Here is a 13,838-nt window from a genome sequence, read left to right as displayed (position 1 = left end):
ACCGTACGCGGTCGCTCGTTACCTGATGATGGTGTGCATCCCCCGCACCTGTGGGGTGCTCTCCAGCACGCTCAGTGTCTCGGGCAGGGGCTGGCCCTGGTGGGCGGAGGCCAGGGCTGATCTGTGTGCAGCAACACAGAGGAAGTCAGAGCAGCGCCCCCTGCTGGGCTGGGGGGGGGGGCACACATCACTGCAACAGCACAACAACACTGCAAACACCAAGCCAGGGGGAAAAAAAAAAAAGAAATGTAGCAATCGCTTTTTTCTTTTTTTCCCCCCTCCTTTACAATCAAGTTTTAGCGGCGATAACGGCAAGGACAAGCAAGCGGGGATGTTAGTGCGCACATGCGAGCAACAGCAAAGCCGCAGGTCACCTGTTCACAGGAATACTTTGGACAATTTTGGAGAAATTACAATGTTTTCAAACACTGTTTCTTTCAAGTTTTTTATTTGACCACAAAGCATACTTTCTCACTAATCCCTCAGGAGCAAGTAGATTTTCAAAATATAAATATACTGGAAAAGATAAATTACGTTTCATCTGTATTACCACACCCTCCCTTACTTTGGAATTCTGCAAGCCCTCCTGGAGTTCACTTGCATGTACTTTCAAACAGTTTAAGGCATTAATTATGAACAATTTGAAAAGTTAAAACTGAAGTGGAAATTGTCCAAAGCATTAACTTCATTCTTGCTGCCAATAGTCGATTTTCTCTCGCCATTACCCTAGCAACCTGGCACAAAATGGCGGGTATTAAGGAACCCAGGTAACAATTAAAGCAACACTTCAAAAAAGGTGCAAAATTCAAGCAACTGCCAAAAAAAACGATGCGCAGGTAGAAAACAGCACAAAAGCGTTAGGTTTTTCTCTTGCTCTTAACATGTTAGTGGAGGATCAAAAACGAAAAAACTAAAATGACAGCGGGGTAAAAAAATGAAATGTTAAAAAGAAGGAAACTAAAAAGATGCAGGAGTTTGTCCTCACATATCCCAGCGGAGTTTCCTCTGGAGAAGGTGACAAATATTCAGCGCGAGACAAAGTGGCGACAGAGAGAGAAAGAGGGAAAGAAAAGAGATCCCCGTTAGAGACCAGCGGCGGAGGGAGAGAGAGAGAGAGAGAGAGAGAGAGAGAGGGGCTCGGCTCGTCGTCCTGCCGTTCCTGGTGCCCGGAGGACAGCGGGGTGTGACGGGCGTGCTGGACACACCCCCAGCCTGGTTTTAGTTGGACGTGGGTCTCTTTCAGGAAGGGGAGTTATTCTGATGGCACCCGAGCTCTAGGCATGTCCTTCAGAGCCAGTCTCAGAGCCACTATATGCATTCAGACTATGAGCTCCCAAAGGTAGGAGAAATCAAGCAAATCTTGGATTAAACTATTTTTTACTTCAGGATGAAGATGCAGATGTACATGGATACGTTTTCCTGAGGTTGGTGCCTTCAAGAAAAAAAATTCACCAACGTTCAACCTGTATGTTGGCACTTTCATTTTCTGGTGCGGTAAAAAGAGTACCAACTGACAGGGCTGCCCGGAAACGGTGCCACCGAAATAACTCCCACTTGGTGTTAGCGACAGCGCTCATAACCGACAGGGCTGAGGGGAAAACAAAGGGGGTGCGCACAGCAGCCGAACGAACTACAACCAGGCCTTAGCGCCGCACACAGAGCATGGCAGCCTAACGAACTACCACCAGGCCTGAGCGCCGCACACAGAGCATGGCAGCCTAACGAACTACAGCCAGGCCTTAGCGCCGCACACAGAGCATGGCAGCCTAACAAACTACAACCAGGCCTTTGCGCCGTGCACAGAGCATGACAGCCTAAAAAACTACAATCAGGCGAGCCGTGCGGTTTGGATCGGCAGAAAGCGGCTCGGCTGTGCACTGGTCCCTCCTGTTCTCCCCGTCAGCTCCTGTGCTTTTCACCCGCAGGAGAGAAACGTCACAGAATATAAGAGGCGCTTTGAGGGGGCGGGCAGGGGCAGGGGCGGGGTGGGGGGAATAGATGGTGGCAGGCGTACCTGACTGTGATTTCACGCTGAGATGGTTAGAGTGCATTCGGTCAGGGTATAGCAAGTGTTTCATTATAAACACACGCAGGGAGGAGAGAAATAAAAACAACTCAAATGTGATGTCCAACAGCCAGGCAAAGGCCACATGTACAGTAAACACACGGGTGCAGACGCACACACACACACGCTCACACACGCACGCGCACACACACACACACACACGTACACACACACACCTGTCACAGTATGGTCAATAATGTCAAGCCAATGTGCAGCTTCTCCACGCCTCACCATTTTGCCATGAATCGTGATTTTGTGCATCACAGCTCCAGGCTCTGAGCTTAGCGCCTCAGTTTCCCATAATGCCGCTTACATCATAAATGAGCCGCTCAAGGTGCCATCTTTCCCTTAAAAGTAGACTATATTCATGCATCACCACAGGCTGAATTAATGATGTGGCACACCACACACTTGAGAAAGAGTTGGAGGAGAAATACGCCACGGTCATCGGAAAGGCATTTTCCAGGCAGTAAAAATATCTGATTCAGCGATAAGTAAAAAAATTGTCATTCTCCACCATCTCCTCTCGCTGACATTCAGACATTCATTGCACCGATACATCCTGTGCTCTACAGTGAGGAAAAAAATCACAGACGTCAGTACCAGAGATCTGAGATTATTCTAGAAAAGGCACAAACTGGAGAGTCTGGGCTCGATAACAAACTGAAGCCACAAACTGAAGAGTTTGGGCTCGATAATCATGGCAAAATGGTGCTTCAGGACGAGCCAAGAGTGGGCAGGCTGGCGTGTATACAGTTCTAGCAGCCCGACTGTAATATTTTGTAATGTCTCTCTTCCTAGCAAACTGAACGCACCATTACCCTTAAAAAGAGAAAGAGGCCCAGCCTCCATCACGCGCAGAGCGGAGATTTATAGCAGGGCGATGACTGCGCGCTCGCGGCGACGATAACTCATTATTCTATACGTGCCATCGGGCAGCGAATGAGGAGTCTGATTCAAAAAGAGCCCTGATCCCCCCCCTTCAGCTCTCTGTGATGGGGTGACGAGGTGACGGGGCGTTTTACCGTAAGAAAACAGACTGGGGGGGTAAGGGGGGGGGTGGTTTGTGTGGGCAGGGGGGTGTGCTGGTCGAATGGGTGCTTTCCTGACAATCGCTCAGTCTTGCCTCCTTTGCAGAGTGGGTGTGGGTGGGGGTGGGGGTGGGGGGGAGTTCCATCACACTGAGTCGAGTAATGGATGGCGGGTGACTGCCACACTGTAAAACGCAGTTCATAAATGTACTGACGCCAGCGGCTGTTTGCCCCTTATGAATCACGGGGCAGGAGTCCCCCAGCCCCCCCACCCCCCCCTGCCCCCGCCTCGCATGACACGTGACTACCACCTCCCCAAAAACTGCCACGTCGACATCACCTGGCATTTACAACGCGTCTGACCGATAAATCCAGTCGCCCTCCGCCCCCCAGTTTATTCTCCGTTAATAAATAGATGGCGGTAAACGGCGGGCGCTGAACGGTACGTCAGACCCAGATGCACAGAATCTAAACACCCACAAATTATACGCCCTTAAACGCGTGTACGGGCGCAGGACGATAAGCATCTCAGCACCGTCTGAAAGCAGTGACGCTGTCGCGACACTAGGGGGCGACAGAGCCTCTGCTGCACATCCACTGCAGGACATCCCCCTTCAGCCTGGCATGACTAGGCAGTGCCAGCCCGGCTGACCCGCGGGCGACCTCAACAGCTGCTCTGTGGCAACGAGCGTCTCCTCCAAACCCCCGCCCCCCGGTGACCCGGGAGAGGGGGCCCCGCCCGTACCTGCGTGGGGAGCCCGCGCCGCTCGTAAAAGCCCTGTTCAGGGGGGCGTAGCGGAGGAGCAGATGCTGCAGTCATCAGAGAGCGCCGAGCCGTGTATTCCCCACACCTCCCCGGTGCAGTCCCACACCCTGACAGAGAGCTGAAGGCGGAGCCTGGCTGTGTGGGGGGGGCCGTCTTTAACCGCCCCCCCCACCCCCGTTTAACCCTTTGGAATGTTTGTTCAAAAATCTACATCAGCGTTGTAGAACTCTGTCGCTTTCGGTTACCATTAGTGACTGTTACATCAGCATTAGAATGTTCAGTTAAGAACATTCTAACCACATATTTGTGATTTACCAACCCCTACTCATGGGCAGTGGGGCAAAAGGGCAGAGGGATTTGATTGGGCGCCTGGTCAGCTGTACAAAATTCACAATGACATGGGCTGTGCAGCCGTGCGTAACAGTGAGAGGGTATCTTTAAATGGTGAAGCGACATCATCTACAGGCTGCTAAACGAGCGCAAGCGTGTGTATAATGGCCCCCCCCCCGCCCGCCCCCCTGGGCCCGAGCGGAACACACCTTCTCCAGCTGGCTGTGCACGTGCTGGACAATTAGGTCCAGAGCAACAAAGTTCTCCCCACCTGAAATAAGCACACAATCACACCCATACACAGCACTGAACAGCAATGCACATATACAGTCACACATATAGCATAACAGCAGTACACATCAGGTTTCACTACTGAGTAATGCTTTGAAAATTGAATATGCAGAATTAATTATTATTATTTTATTATTTTCATGTTCATCATTAGAATATTGTAGGTAATGCAGAGCATCCCTAAAACACTGAATTCATGATTTACCATTTACAGAAAAAGGCCAAAGCAAATAACCTTTACTAAAAACCTAATGACCTGATCTACCCTTATCTCAGACAGGCCCTTGCTAGACAGACCGAAGCGATCCGATTGGCCGCCGCTCACCTCTGGGGACCACGATGTCGGCCACCTGCACGGTGGGCTCGATGTACTGCTCGAAGGCCGGCTTCACGAACTTGTTGTACTGCTTGATGACGCCGGTGATGTCGCGCCCGCGCTCCATGATGTCACGCTTCAGGCGGCGGACCAGGCGGATGTCCGAGTCCGTGTCCACGAACACCTTCATGTCCAGCAGCTGGGGAGCAGGGGAGGTGCGAGACATGAAGGCCCCGCTCCCAAAAGGTACCGATACAGGGCTGCCCAACCCTGTTCCTGGAGATCTACCGTCCTGTAGGTCTTCACTTCAACCGTAATTTAGCACTACTGATCCTACTAATGAGCAGCACAACAAGCTCTCTAGCTGTTGAATGAGGTGTGGCTTTGTTAGGGTTGGAGTGAACACCTACAGGATGCTAGATCTGCCCTGCATCATCACAATACAAGTGGATTCCTATCTTCAGAGAAGCACATACTCTGGCCAAAAGCATTTGTGAATCTTGATATACAGTCAAGCCATTTAGGTCAGATCCCTCGTAAAGGCTACAAAGCCTCCACTCTACAACACAATATCAACGGCAGTTAGAGGACTGTGTGATACACAGCAGCGCAGCTCCACACCGGACTGGACCCAGCAGGATTCCAGTTTCAGTCCCTCTCCAGGCCTGGGAAACGGCCGGCGTCCCTCAGCCGCTACGCCACAGCGCCTCTCCGATAGCTCCGCCCTAAACGCTCGCCGTTGCTCAACGGTCAGCGGGGTCGCCATCGGAGACACGAGCTCAGCAGATTGAAGGCGGGATTAATGGGCGGGCGAAAGGGTAACAGCGGGGGGTGGGGTGGGGGGGGGCAGGGGGGGGGGGCCTGGGGGGGGGGGGGCGGGGGGAAAGGGGGCCGGTCGTGCAGCCGACTCCAACGGGGGCCGGGGTGTAACTCAGCGGCCCAACGAGGGAGCCGGAGGCCGTAAATCTACCACTGACCACACAACGTGGCCCCCCCGAAACGCTGGGGGACCGGGGGGGGGAGAAAGAGACCAGGGGCAACAGGCTCAAATGCCAAGATGAAGAGTGGGCTGAGAGAGAGAGAGAGAGAGAGAGAGAGAGAGAGAGAGACCCCCCATGTGACCTTAGAAACAGTGGGAGCAAGCAGTCCGGAAACGGCAATGGCACACATACGTATGTCATACGTGCAGTTTGGTGGTCTTTCCCCTTAATCACCGGAGGACATTTTAGCCTTGAACGCCTGTGGTTATTTATGAACCCTCACACAGCGACAGCCTTGGGCTTTTCTCACAAGCCAGTCTGGCAGCTCCGGGCTTTTAAACAACGCGTTTTTTCTGCAAGAACTGGGCATCTACACATTGAATACACTGCACTAGCATAAATATGTAACTTTTCGTCAAATATACTTATAAACAACATATTTTAATAACAATAAGCAGCTATTTGTATATTTGCCCATGTATTTTGCAGTACTGAAATATTTCCAATACATATATTTTTTTTTTTCCCCAATATATTTGCAGTATATTCCATATTCCTTCAAGGCATACACCTATAAGCACACCATTTTATAAATATGCACATTGATATATTCTATTCAATATGATATGCATATGATATCCTTGATCCAACAACTAAAAAAATGAGTAGAAATCTAACGTGTCAGATGACGTAGACGTAGACAAAATGGCCAGCGAGAAAAATGCGTTCATTTCCTGGGCTTGCTGATCTCGTCTGGCCCACGCAGCGGTGATGACAAAATGGCTTCAAACCGCTTGCTTTTCCCCTCGATATAAACAGCAAGGAACACAACGAAGTCCGAAAACGAAGCCACAATTCATACATATTGCTTTCAGGCCTCACACAATACAGTCGAGCTTCTCAACAAAGGCGCGATCTGATTGATTACCGGCCGTATTGCTTTTCCGATCCAGAAACAATCGTTCGCATTTTTAATTCGTATGGATTTCTGCGCGCCCAGTACTACTAGAAACCGGACCGCGGCGGAACCCGCATCGATACGGAGCTGCTCACAGCCTTTCGGACAGGCCCGAGCGCAAAAATACACGCTTAAGCAAAAACAGAGCGATAAGAAACTGGGTTTTTTTTTTTTTTTAAACGAACGCGGTCAGCACTTGCCGGGTTTTAATGGCTCCGATAAAAAAAAGTGTGTTTAAAACGCTGTTCTGCATCATTGGGACGGACGGGTAGAGGGGAAAGGGGGGCGGGGGGTCAGAAACAAGAGCTTGCACCTTCAGGGAAATTGAAAATAGGAAAAAAAAAAAAAAAAAAGCTACCGGTTGTGTGGGCGGTTAGGAAATTAGAAAAACAAAAGAATAAACACAAAACAGGAAATGGTGTAAGATATGCATGAGCTGCTTTCATTTCTAAAAGAAATCTTAATTTGCTTTGCCCCCAGAAGTATGTACACGAGGAATTATTAATCTCAAGAGTGTTTACTAGGCGAGATTACATTTCACACAGGCTGAATTGCCCACTGCCTCGGGTTCGAACACCCCCACCCCACACCCCCAATAACTCTCATCTACATGATCCAATGCACACTCCCCAGCGGGAGAGTCTAAAAACCAGATGACAATCACTCTCTGCAAGGGGGAATAAAGCCAGGAATCCCTGAACCGAGAATGAATGAAGAACCGAACACTAAAAAAATAATAATAAACGCTCTTTTCCACGCTGCTGGCTGGAAATGGAGGCGGCAGTCCATTAATCTGCTTCTACCCAGGCTCTGTGGTGTGGCAGAGCCATTAATCACTGGGCGTGGTCACAGGCGAGGGGAGGGGCTAGAGAGGCCCGCGTCCCTCCCGCCTCACGGCCACGGCCGACAGCTGAAGAGTCAGAGCCGGACCGTCTACGGTCATGCCCACGCCGCCTCTGGGCCAATCGGGTGTCGGGTGGGAGGGGCCAGTGCAGTGCAGCAGTAAAACACAGACGCACGCTTCGTTACTGCTCCCGCTCCTCACACGGTGCGGAACTGCGCGCGCAGTCTCCCTGTGTTACCGCCGCTGCGATTCGCCCGCGTGTAAACAACCCTACAGGATACGCTGGAAACAGCGGCTAGCACTCATTGGATGAGCTCAAAGAAATGTTTTTTTTTTCTTCTTAAAAATCTGTGAATATGGTCTAAAATTTGCAATGCAGTGTTAACCAGAGGGAGAGACATACCTTTAAAAGTTCTTTGTTGGCAAAGGCCAGAATCCCTTCGAATATAACCACATTGGCCCCGTAGACAGTTTTCTGCAAAACAGAACACACGGACAGACAGACACAAACACACACACACAGGAGTGAATGGTCAGTGTAAACCGTTATGAAGAAAAACAATGGTGAAGATAAGCCCAAAACATGTCCCGCAGCATAGCCGGCTCTGATACATGCTGATTTAGAGCATTATTTCAGCCTTCACTGGCCTTCTTCCCCTCTCCTCCAACCTGCCCCACCCCAGCGAGCTTCCCTCAGCCCTCCTCCCGACCTCCCCCTTTAAATAAAACCCATCGGTTTGGTGTAAACACAATCCCCCACAGCCGTCCTGATGCGGTTTTACTGGGAGCTGCTAATCTCAGAGCTGGCTAACCAGCGGCTGGCGGCTCGCTAACGGAATGCGGCGGTGAGCACGAGCCAATCGGCCGTGAGTTGCGATCGCGGCTCGGGAAACCGGCTCTCACAAGCACGCGGTCGTACGGAGACGGGGCCTGGTCGGACCGGGAGGCAGGAGACCAGCCCCCCAGGTTCAAGCCGGGCAGATCAGCCAGTGTCGTGATCCCATTGAAGGAGACCGACAGGCGGGCCGAAGCCGTCGATTGGGCCGCTCCACGCGCGTATCGAGCGGCGAGGGAGAAGACCTGTGCTTTTCAGCAGTTACCACGAGTTCAGTACACACACCCATTACATCAGCCTGGTTTAAACCTACTTTACAAGGAGCCGAGCCGAATCGAAGCGTGTGTGTGTGTGTGCGTGCATGAGTATGTGTGTGTGTGTGTGTGAATGTGTGGGTGGGGCGGGTAGGTCACCTCTAAAAACGTAAAGCAGTCAGGCTGAGGCAAAGCCGAAATAAAACTACTCAATTACAGCACTACCCGCCAAGCCTCTTGTCCTCACGGAATATAATTACACTCATTTTCGCAAAACAAATCATAAAAATTTTCTTCTGAATTACAAGCAAACCTTGCGGTTCCTTCCCGACCGGCTCCCTTTCTCTCAGCCATGAAATTGCATTCTGTGTGGGGAGCTCGAGGTCCGTGCTATGTCACCACTCACTACGCTGTGCTTGTGCGGCTCGGATGAATCACCGCCACCCTCATTCTCAATTCAAACGCAACCTGGGGTTTTAAAATCCTCAACTTACAGCCCACAAAGCTTCAGGAACGGCTGAGAGAGAACAACAACAGAGCATCGCTTTGAATTTATGATTATGGTGTTAATGTAACTTAAGACAGAATGCTGATGTGTTGTTCTATCTAACAACAAAGTCTAATTATGAAATCTGCTTTGCTGACATTGTTTTTACATCGTTTTAATATTTTCAGTAGCTGCCTCTGCTTTACTGGATTTTTTTTAAATGAGGAGATTAGTGAAACTCCCATCTCATAACCCACTGATTAAACTCACTGCAATCATTGTACACGCCACCTCCAGACCTCCTGACAAGAAATTTTTATACAGAAAAGTTGTATAATTCTTTTATGAAAACTGACAAAGCCAATTTGCTGATTAGAGGGAAAATAATAAAAGTGCTATTTTTCAGATTTCCTAAGTACAGACTTTAGAAGGATAAAATATGGCAATTTCATGTGCCTGTAATTGCAAAACAGACCGATATTGACAGTTCAGAAATAAATTAATTCTGCCTTTGACTAAGTGCTGGTAGATAATTATACGTCGCTCAAATCTTATTTGTTATTGATCCATTTTACTGTCAGTTATAATTCATTCGTAGTTAATGGTTGTACAAAAATTCCCCAACACACTACTCAGAATGCCCAAAGGAACACGTTGGAAATTGGACTGCTGTGTAATACATACTTTGTATAAAACCAGAGTAATATATCAGCGTCCTCTGATAAATTCATTTGTTTCCTCCCACGATTGGTGCTTACAGCTAAATTTATTGTCACCTTCCTCATTTTGAAATGACCAACTCAACGTGTATAACTGTAATGCATTATCAAACTGAGTGGAGAATTTTTAAAATGTTGAAAACACCCGACAGTTGGCAGTTGGTTTTCCCTGTAGGGCAGCTAGCTATGGGACGCTGGTGACCCCCCCCCCCACCGGGCCTAGGCTTACCCACTCCTTGCGCCGGCTGTGCGTCGTGAAGTCATAAACGGGCACTTTGATGCTCTTTCCCTTCTTCAGTTTCCGCAGCACGGTCACCAGGAGCTCGAAGTCGAAGGCGTCGGGGTGGTCGAAGTTGTACTCGTTCCTGGCTGCCAGCTCCTGCGCCTCTTTGGACAGGATCTGCAGGGACCAGGGCTTGGATCAGGCTGGTGAGGCCTTCACCCTGTGACCAGTACAAATCCCCCTTGTGCTTGACCCTCTGCGTGCGATCTGGCAATAGCACCTCATCAATCATCTTACGGACTAGTTATGAGTTATTCAGCAATAATGAGCTCAAATGGCTATTGATGGACAAGTCTCAGAAATGAATGGTAGGGCATAACTGGAGAATGTCCATCAAGCAGTCCTATTTCACCAATGCTGACTAGAAGCGACCTGGATGTGAAAGAGCCCACCTATGGAACTGAGGTCTACACCGGTCTGAAAGCGGCCCAATCAGACCCAAGCTTCCCAGGGGAAAAAAAAAACAGTAGCCTCATTCTTGCCCAAGGCAAAGGCACAGGAGGTTGTGTTCACCTTGTAGAAGGAGTCCATGGAGAGCAGCACCACCCAGGGGACGTCCAGCGCCTCGATGATCTTATTGGCCACGGTGGTCTTCCCAGAAGCACTGCCACCACACAACCCTACCGAGCAAAACAGGGTGTCTCAGGAACCGACCGAGTTCCAGAACCCTCCTGAGCTGATTTACAACGGAATGCATCACGCTGTACATCAACAGTCTTTCACGCTACCGCTCCCTGAGGCAACGGTTTGTGTGTGAGGTAAAGGCGACTTTGATAAAAAATCTGTACTTAATGCTTTGTATGAAGAGGAACAAAGATCTTCTCATAGCCTGGTGACATTTGTTAAATGATAAAGAGAATGGGAAATAAACACAGTACGTTCCAACAGTACACATTAGAAAGGCTCGTTTTGACAAAGGATCAAATGAACTGCAGAGACAACGCTTTCAGATTGTAAAACGAGAAGCCTGTAAACTTGATCATCACAGCTGGCACTGAGAACACAAAGGGCCCACAAACAATGAGGGCTTTGGCGGAAGGTTTTACGATTTACACCTCAAACCTAAAAAAAGAGCACCAACCGAAACGAAGGCCTTGAGACTGCCGCGAAAACAAAACCCCACAACTGAAATCGGAGCCGAACCCCGCTTCTTTCTTCATAAACCAGGCCACCCCATCCATCCTCATCCTCTCGTCGCTGACCTTTGATACAGGTTGATTATTCCACATGGATGGATTTATTCCCATTTCCATGAGCGGGAAGGAGCGGGGGGGGGGGGGAAACAGGCTTTTATGGGAACAATCGACCAGAGCACATCCAAGTGTGAAATTGTAACCTGTCAGCCGGGCTCATTGTAAGTAACAGATCGCATACTAATGATAACGCTTCAGGTTCCCGTAGCGCCCGCGTCAAGCGGACAAGCCTGTACGTAGCGCCAACAGAGAAACGACCAACACTGTACGGCGGCCGACTGTCAGCCCACAGGATAATACGGCCTGGGGTTCGATTCCCTGCCATGGCTATTTCTACACGTGTGACCCCATCTCCATCTGTAACCCTCTCTACTGTCCACCCGTCCGAAAGTGAAAACATACGCAGCATGACAGACTCAGCAGACTATGCAGAATCAGCAGACAGTCGGCTGTAATTTTTTTTTTAAAAAGAGAGATGAGAATGGAAAAATTCACCCGCTTCCTTAGTTTACCCATAAACAAAGGTCTACCCAGGTCCTGTCAAATGAGGGCAGCAGTCAGGTTAACTTAAGACGTTTTCCAGCAGGTCAAAACCAGGAATATTTACATTACAGTCTGATCCTACCAATGACGAAAGCCTCTTTGAAGGTGGTCCCAGTGACATTGTACCAGGGCGGGCGTCCCGCGGTGTAAATGGTCCTCTTGTTGGTCCTCAGCAGCGGGGGCTCCGTCTTGCTCTGGCTGGTGGTGCGTTTCCGTGGCGACAGCGAAGGCGTGAGGGGGCACCGATGGCGTAAGAGGCGGTCCAGGGAGTCCTCGCCACTGCCGCTAACAAAACAAAACAGAAACCAATCCAAAGCACGTCACATGGTTTCTTCCCCCAGAAAGAGTATTTATCAGTCGACATAGGCCTGCTTTGAATCACCATACTGCCATCAGAAATGCCTTCACGCTCATTACTGCCTCATGGTGACCTGGACGACAGTTTCTTGACTGATGTCCTGTGGACAGGTGGAGAGGGGGACCACATACTCGAGGACCCCTCTGTTTTTTTGCTGCCCACAGTGTTGCCTGTCCGTGTGGATGAGGGAGAGGAGTGAAAACTCTTTAACTCCTTCCAGGAAATCACACGGTCGTCCAGACTGGGGCAGACATTCGCCTGAGTAAGGCCCTCATCATATGGCCACACTACACATCCACGTGTACATGTACTCCATTCAACGTAGCTGACAAATCAACGGCAGCTGTTGACCGTTTCCCTTATAGAACTACACATCACGTCAACCTGAAAAGAACGTACCGTGTGGTCTGAATTATCTAATATATAAAACCAAAGGCCAACTTTAACTTTAATATTCTTACATGCCGTTGACACTGTAATTTCAGCAAAACAATCAACATTTGTTTTCGCCGAATTTCCATATAGATAAAGTTAGCCAGATTAAAATGCAGATAGTTAAATTCTTACACAAGGCCCTGAAAATAATCTTTAGTCTATCCAGATAGCCTACTAGCTGGTCATAAGCTCAACAAAACGTTAAATGGCCAACAGCCAACTAACGTTAGCCACCTCAACAATAACCGAACACGTGGAACTAAAGCAAACGCCAACGCGTACCAAACAGCTAGCTCGACCGCTCCATGAGAATTTAATTAACGTTAGCTACCCAGCAAACGTTACTCATTTGGGCCAACTCAGTACCTTATCCAATAAATACGTATTCAGAGGATAGCTAAGCTAACCAGTCAATCAATAAACAAACTGTGCACAATCTCTAATATTTGAACAATTAGCTAGCATGCTAGCTATATTAAGCTAGGCTTTCGCTTGCTAGTCAGACCACGTCGGTAACTGAACTAGGCAACCACTATTTATCTCAGCAATGCACTTCATTTTAACAAGTAGCAACCATCTGGCTTAGAATAACAAGCTTTGGGTATTAATTCAGGTTCCCGTTAAAATGTCAAAAGAAGGAACACTATGTAGCCAACAAGCAATCTTAGGTAAAATTTACAAATCACAAAAACATTGCCTTGAGCCAGCTAGCGTTAGCTTGCTAACCCCCGTCTATATCAAAATGCATAGTTTGTATGAGATTAACAACTTCCATTTGGTTTGCTACTGATAGTACGTGATGTTGGATAGTATTATCAACGAGTCGTTCCTGTTTCACAACCAGTCACACATCTATCCACATCTGCTCTTTGAAGTCAGCTAGCTAGCGCACTATGTTCCACTGCAATACGTGTCAGTCGTCACCCACACATAATAGCCAGCAACAGACTTTCGAGCTACTCCGAAAAATGGTTAGACCCGCTTCCTCTAAAAAAACATACGCATGCAACGCAATCTTAGAACAAACTCTGCATTTACCTGTCAGACCTAGATATTGACCGGTCGTCGTCTTCGCCCTCTTCCTTCTGCTGCATCTGTACATCTGCTTGGCTCATACTCACTGCCATGTTTTCATCTCTTATGCCGCGTA

The 13,838-nt window shown here is 49.0% G+C and overlaps 1 protein-coding gene across 2 annotated transcripts in view; it reads right to left on the bottom strand.

Moving 5' to 3' along the window:
* si:ch211-243j20.2 (uridine-cytidine kinase-like 1) overlaps positions 1–13,838 on the bottom strand; it is a 24,951-nt gene extending 11,113 nt beyond the window's left edge. Inside the window, exons 1-9 of one of the 2 annotated variants that reach the window (XM_035421020.1) lie at positions 13,727–13,838; positions 11,978–12,180; positions 10,673–10,779; positions 10,106–10,276; positions 7,985–8,056; positions 4,809–4,998; positions 4,402–4,463; positions 986–1,005; positions 23–121 (exon numbers count right to left, since the gene is read on the bottom strand). In XM_035421020.1, the coding sequence (XP_035276911.1) occupies positions 23–121; positions 986–1,005; positions 4,402–4,463; positions 4,809–4,998; positions 7,985–8,056; positions 10,106–10,276; positions 10,673–10,779; positions 11,978–12,180; positions 13,727–13,815 (1,013 nt within the window). In that variant the 5' untranslated portion in view covers positions 13,816–13,838. Of the gene's footprint in view, positions 1–22; positions 122–985; positions 1,006–2,014; positions 2,032–4,401; positions 4,464–4,808; positions 4,999–7,984; positions 8,057–10,105; positions 10,277–10,672; positions 10,780–11,977; positions 12,181–13,726 lie in introns of both variants that reach the window. The other variant, XM_035421021.1, reaches the window with a different exon arrangement.

This window comes from Anguilla anguilla, chromosome 6 (assembly GCF_013347855.1).
Source record: "Anguilla anguilla isolate fAngAng1 chromosome 6, fAngAng1.pri, whole genome shotgun sequence".
NCBI lineage: Eukaryota > Metazoa > Chordata > Actinopteri > Anguilliformes > Anguillidae > Anguilla > Anguilla anguilla.
This window is presented reverse-complemented; position numbering and strand designations above follow the sequence as displayed.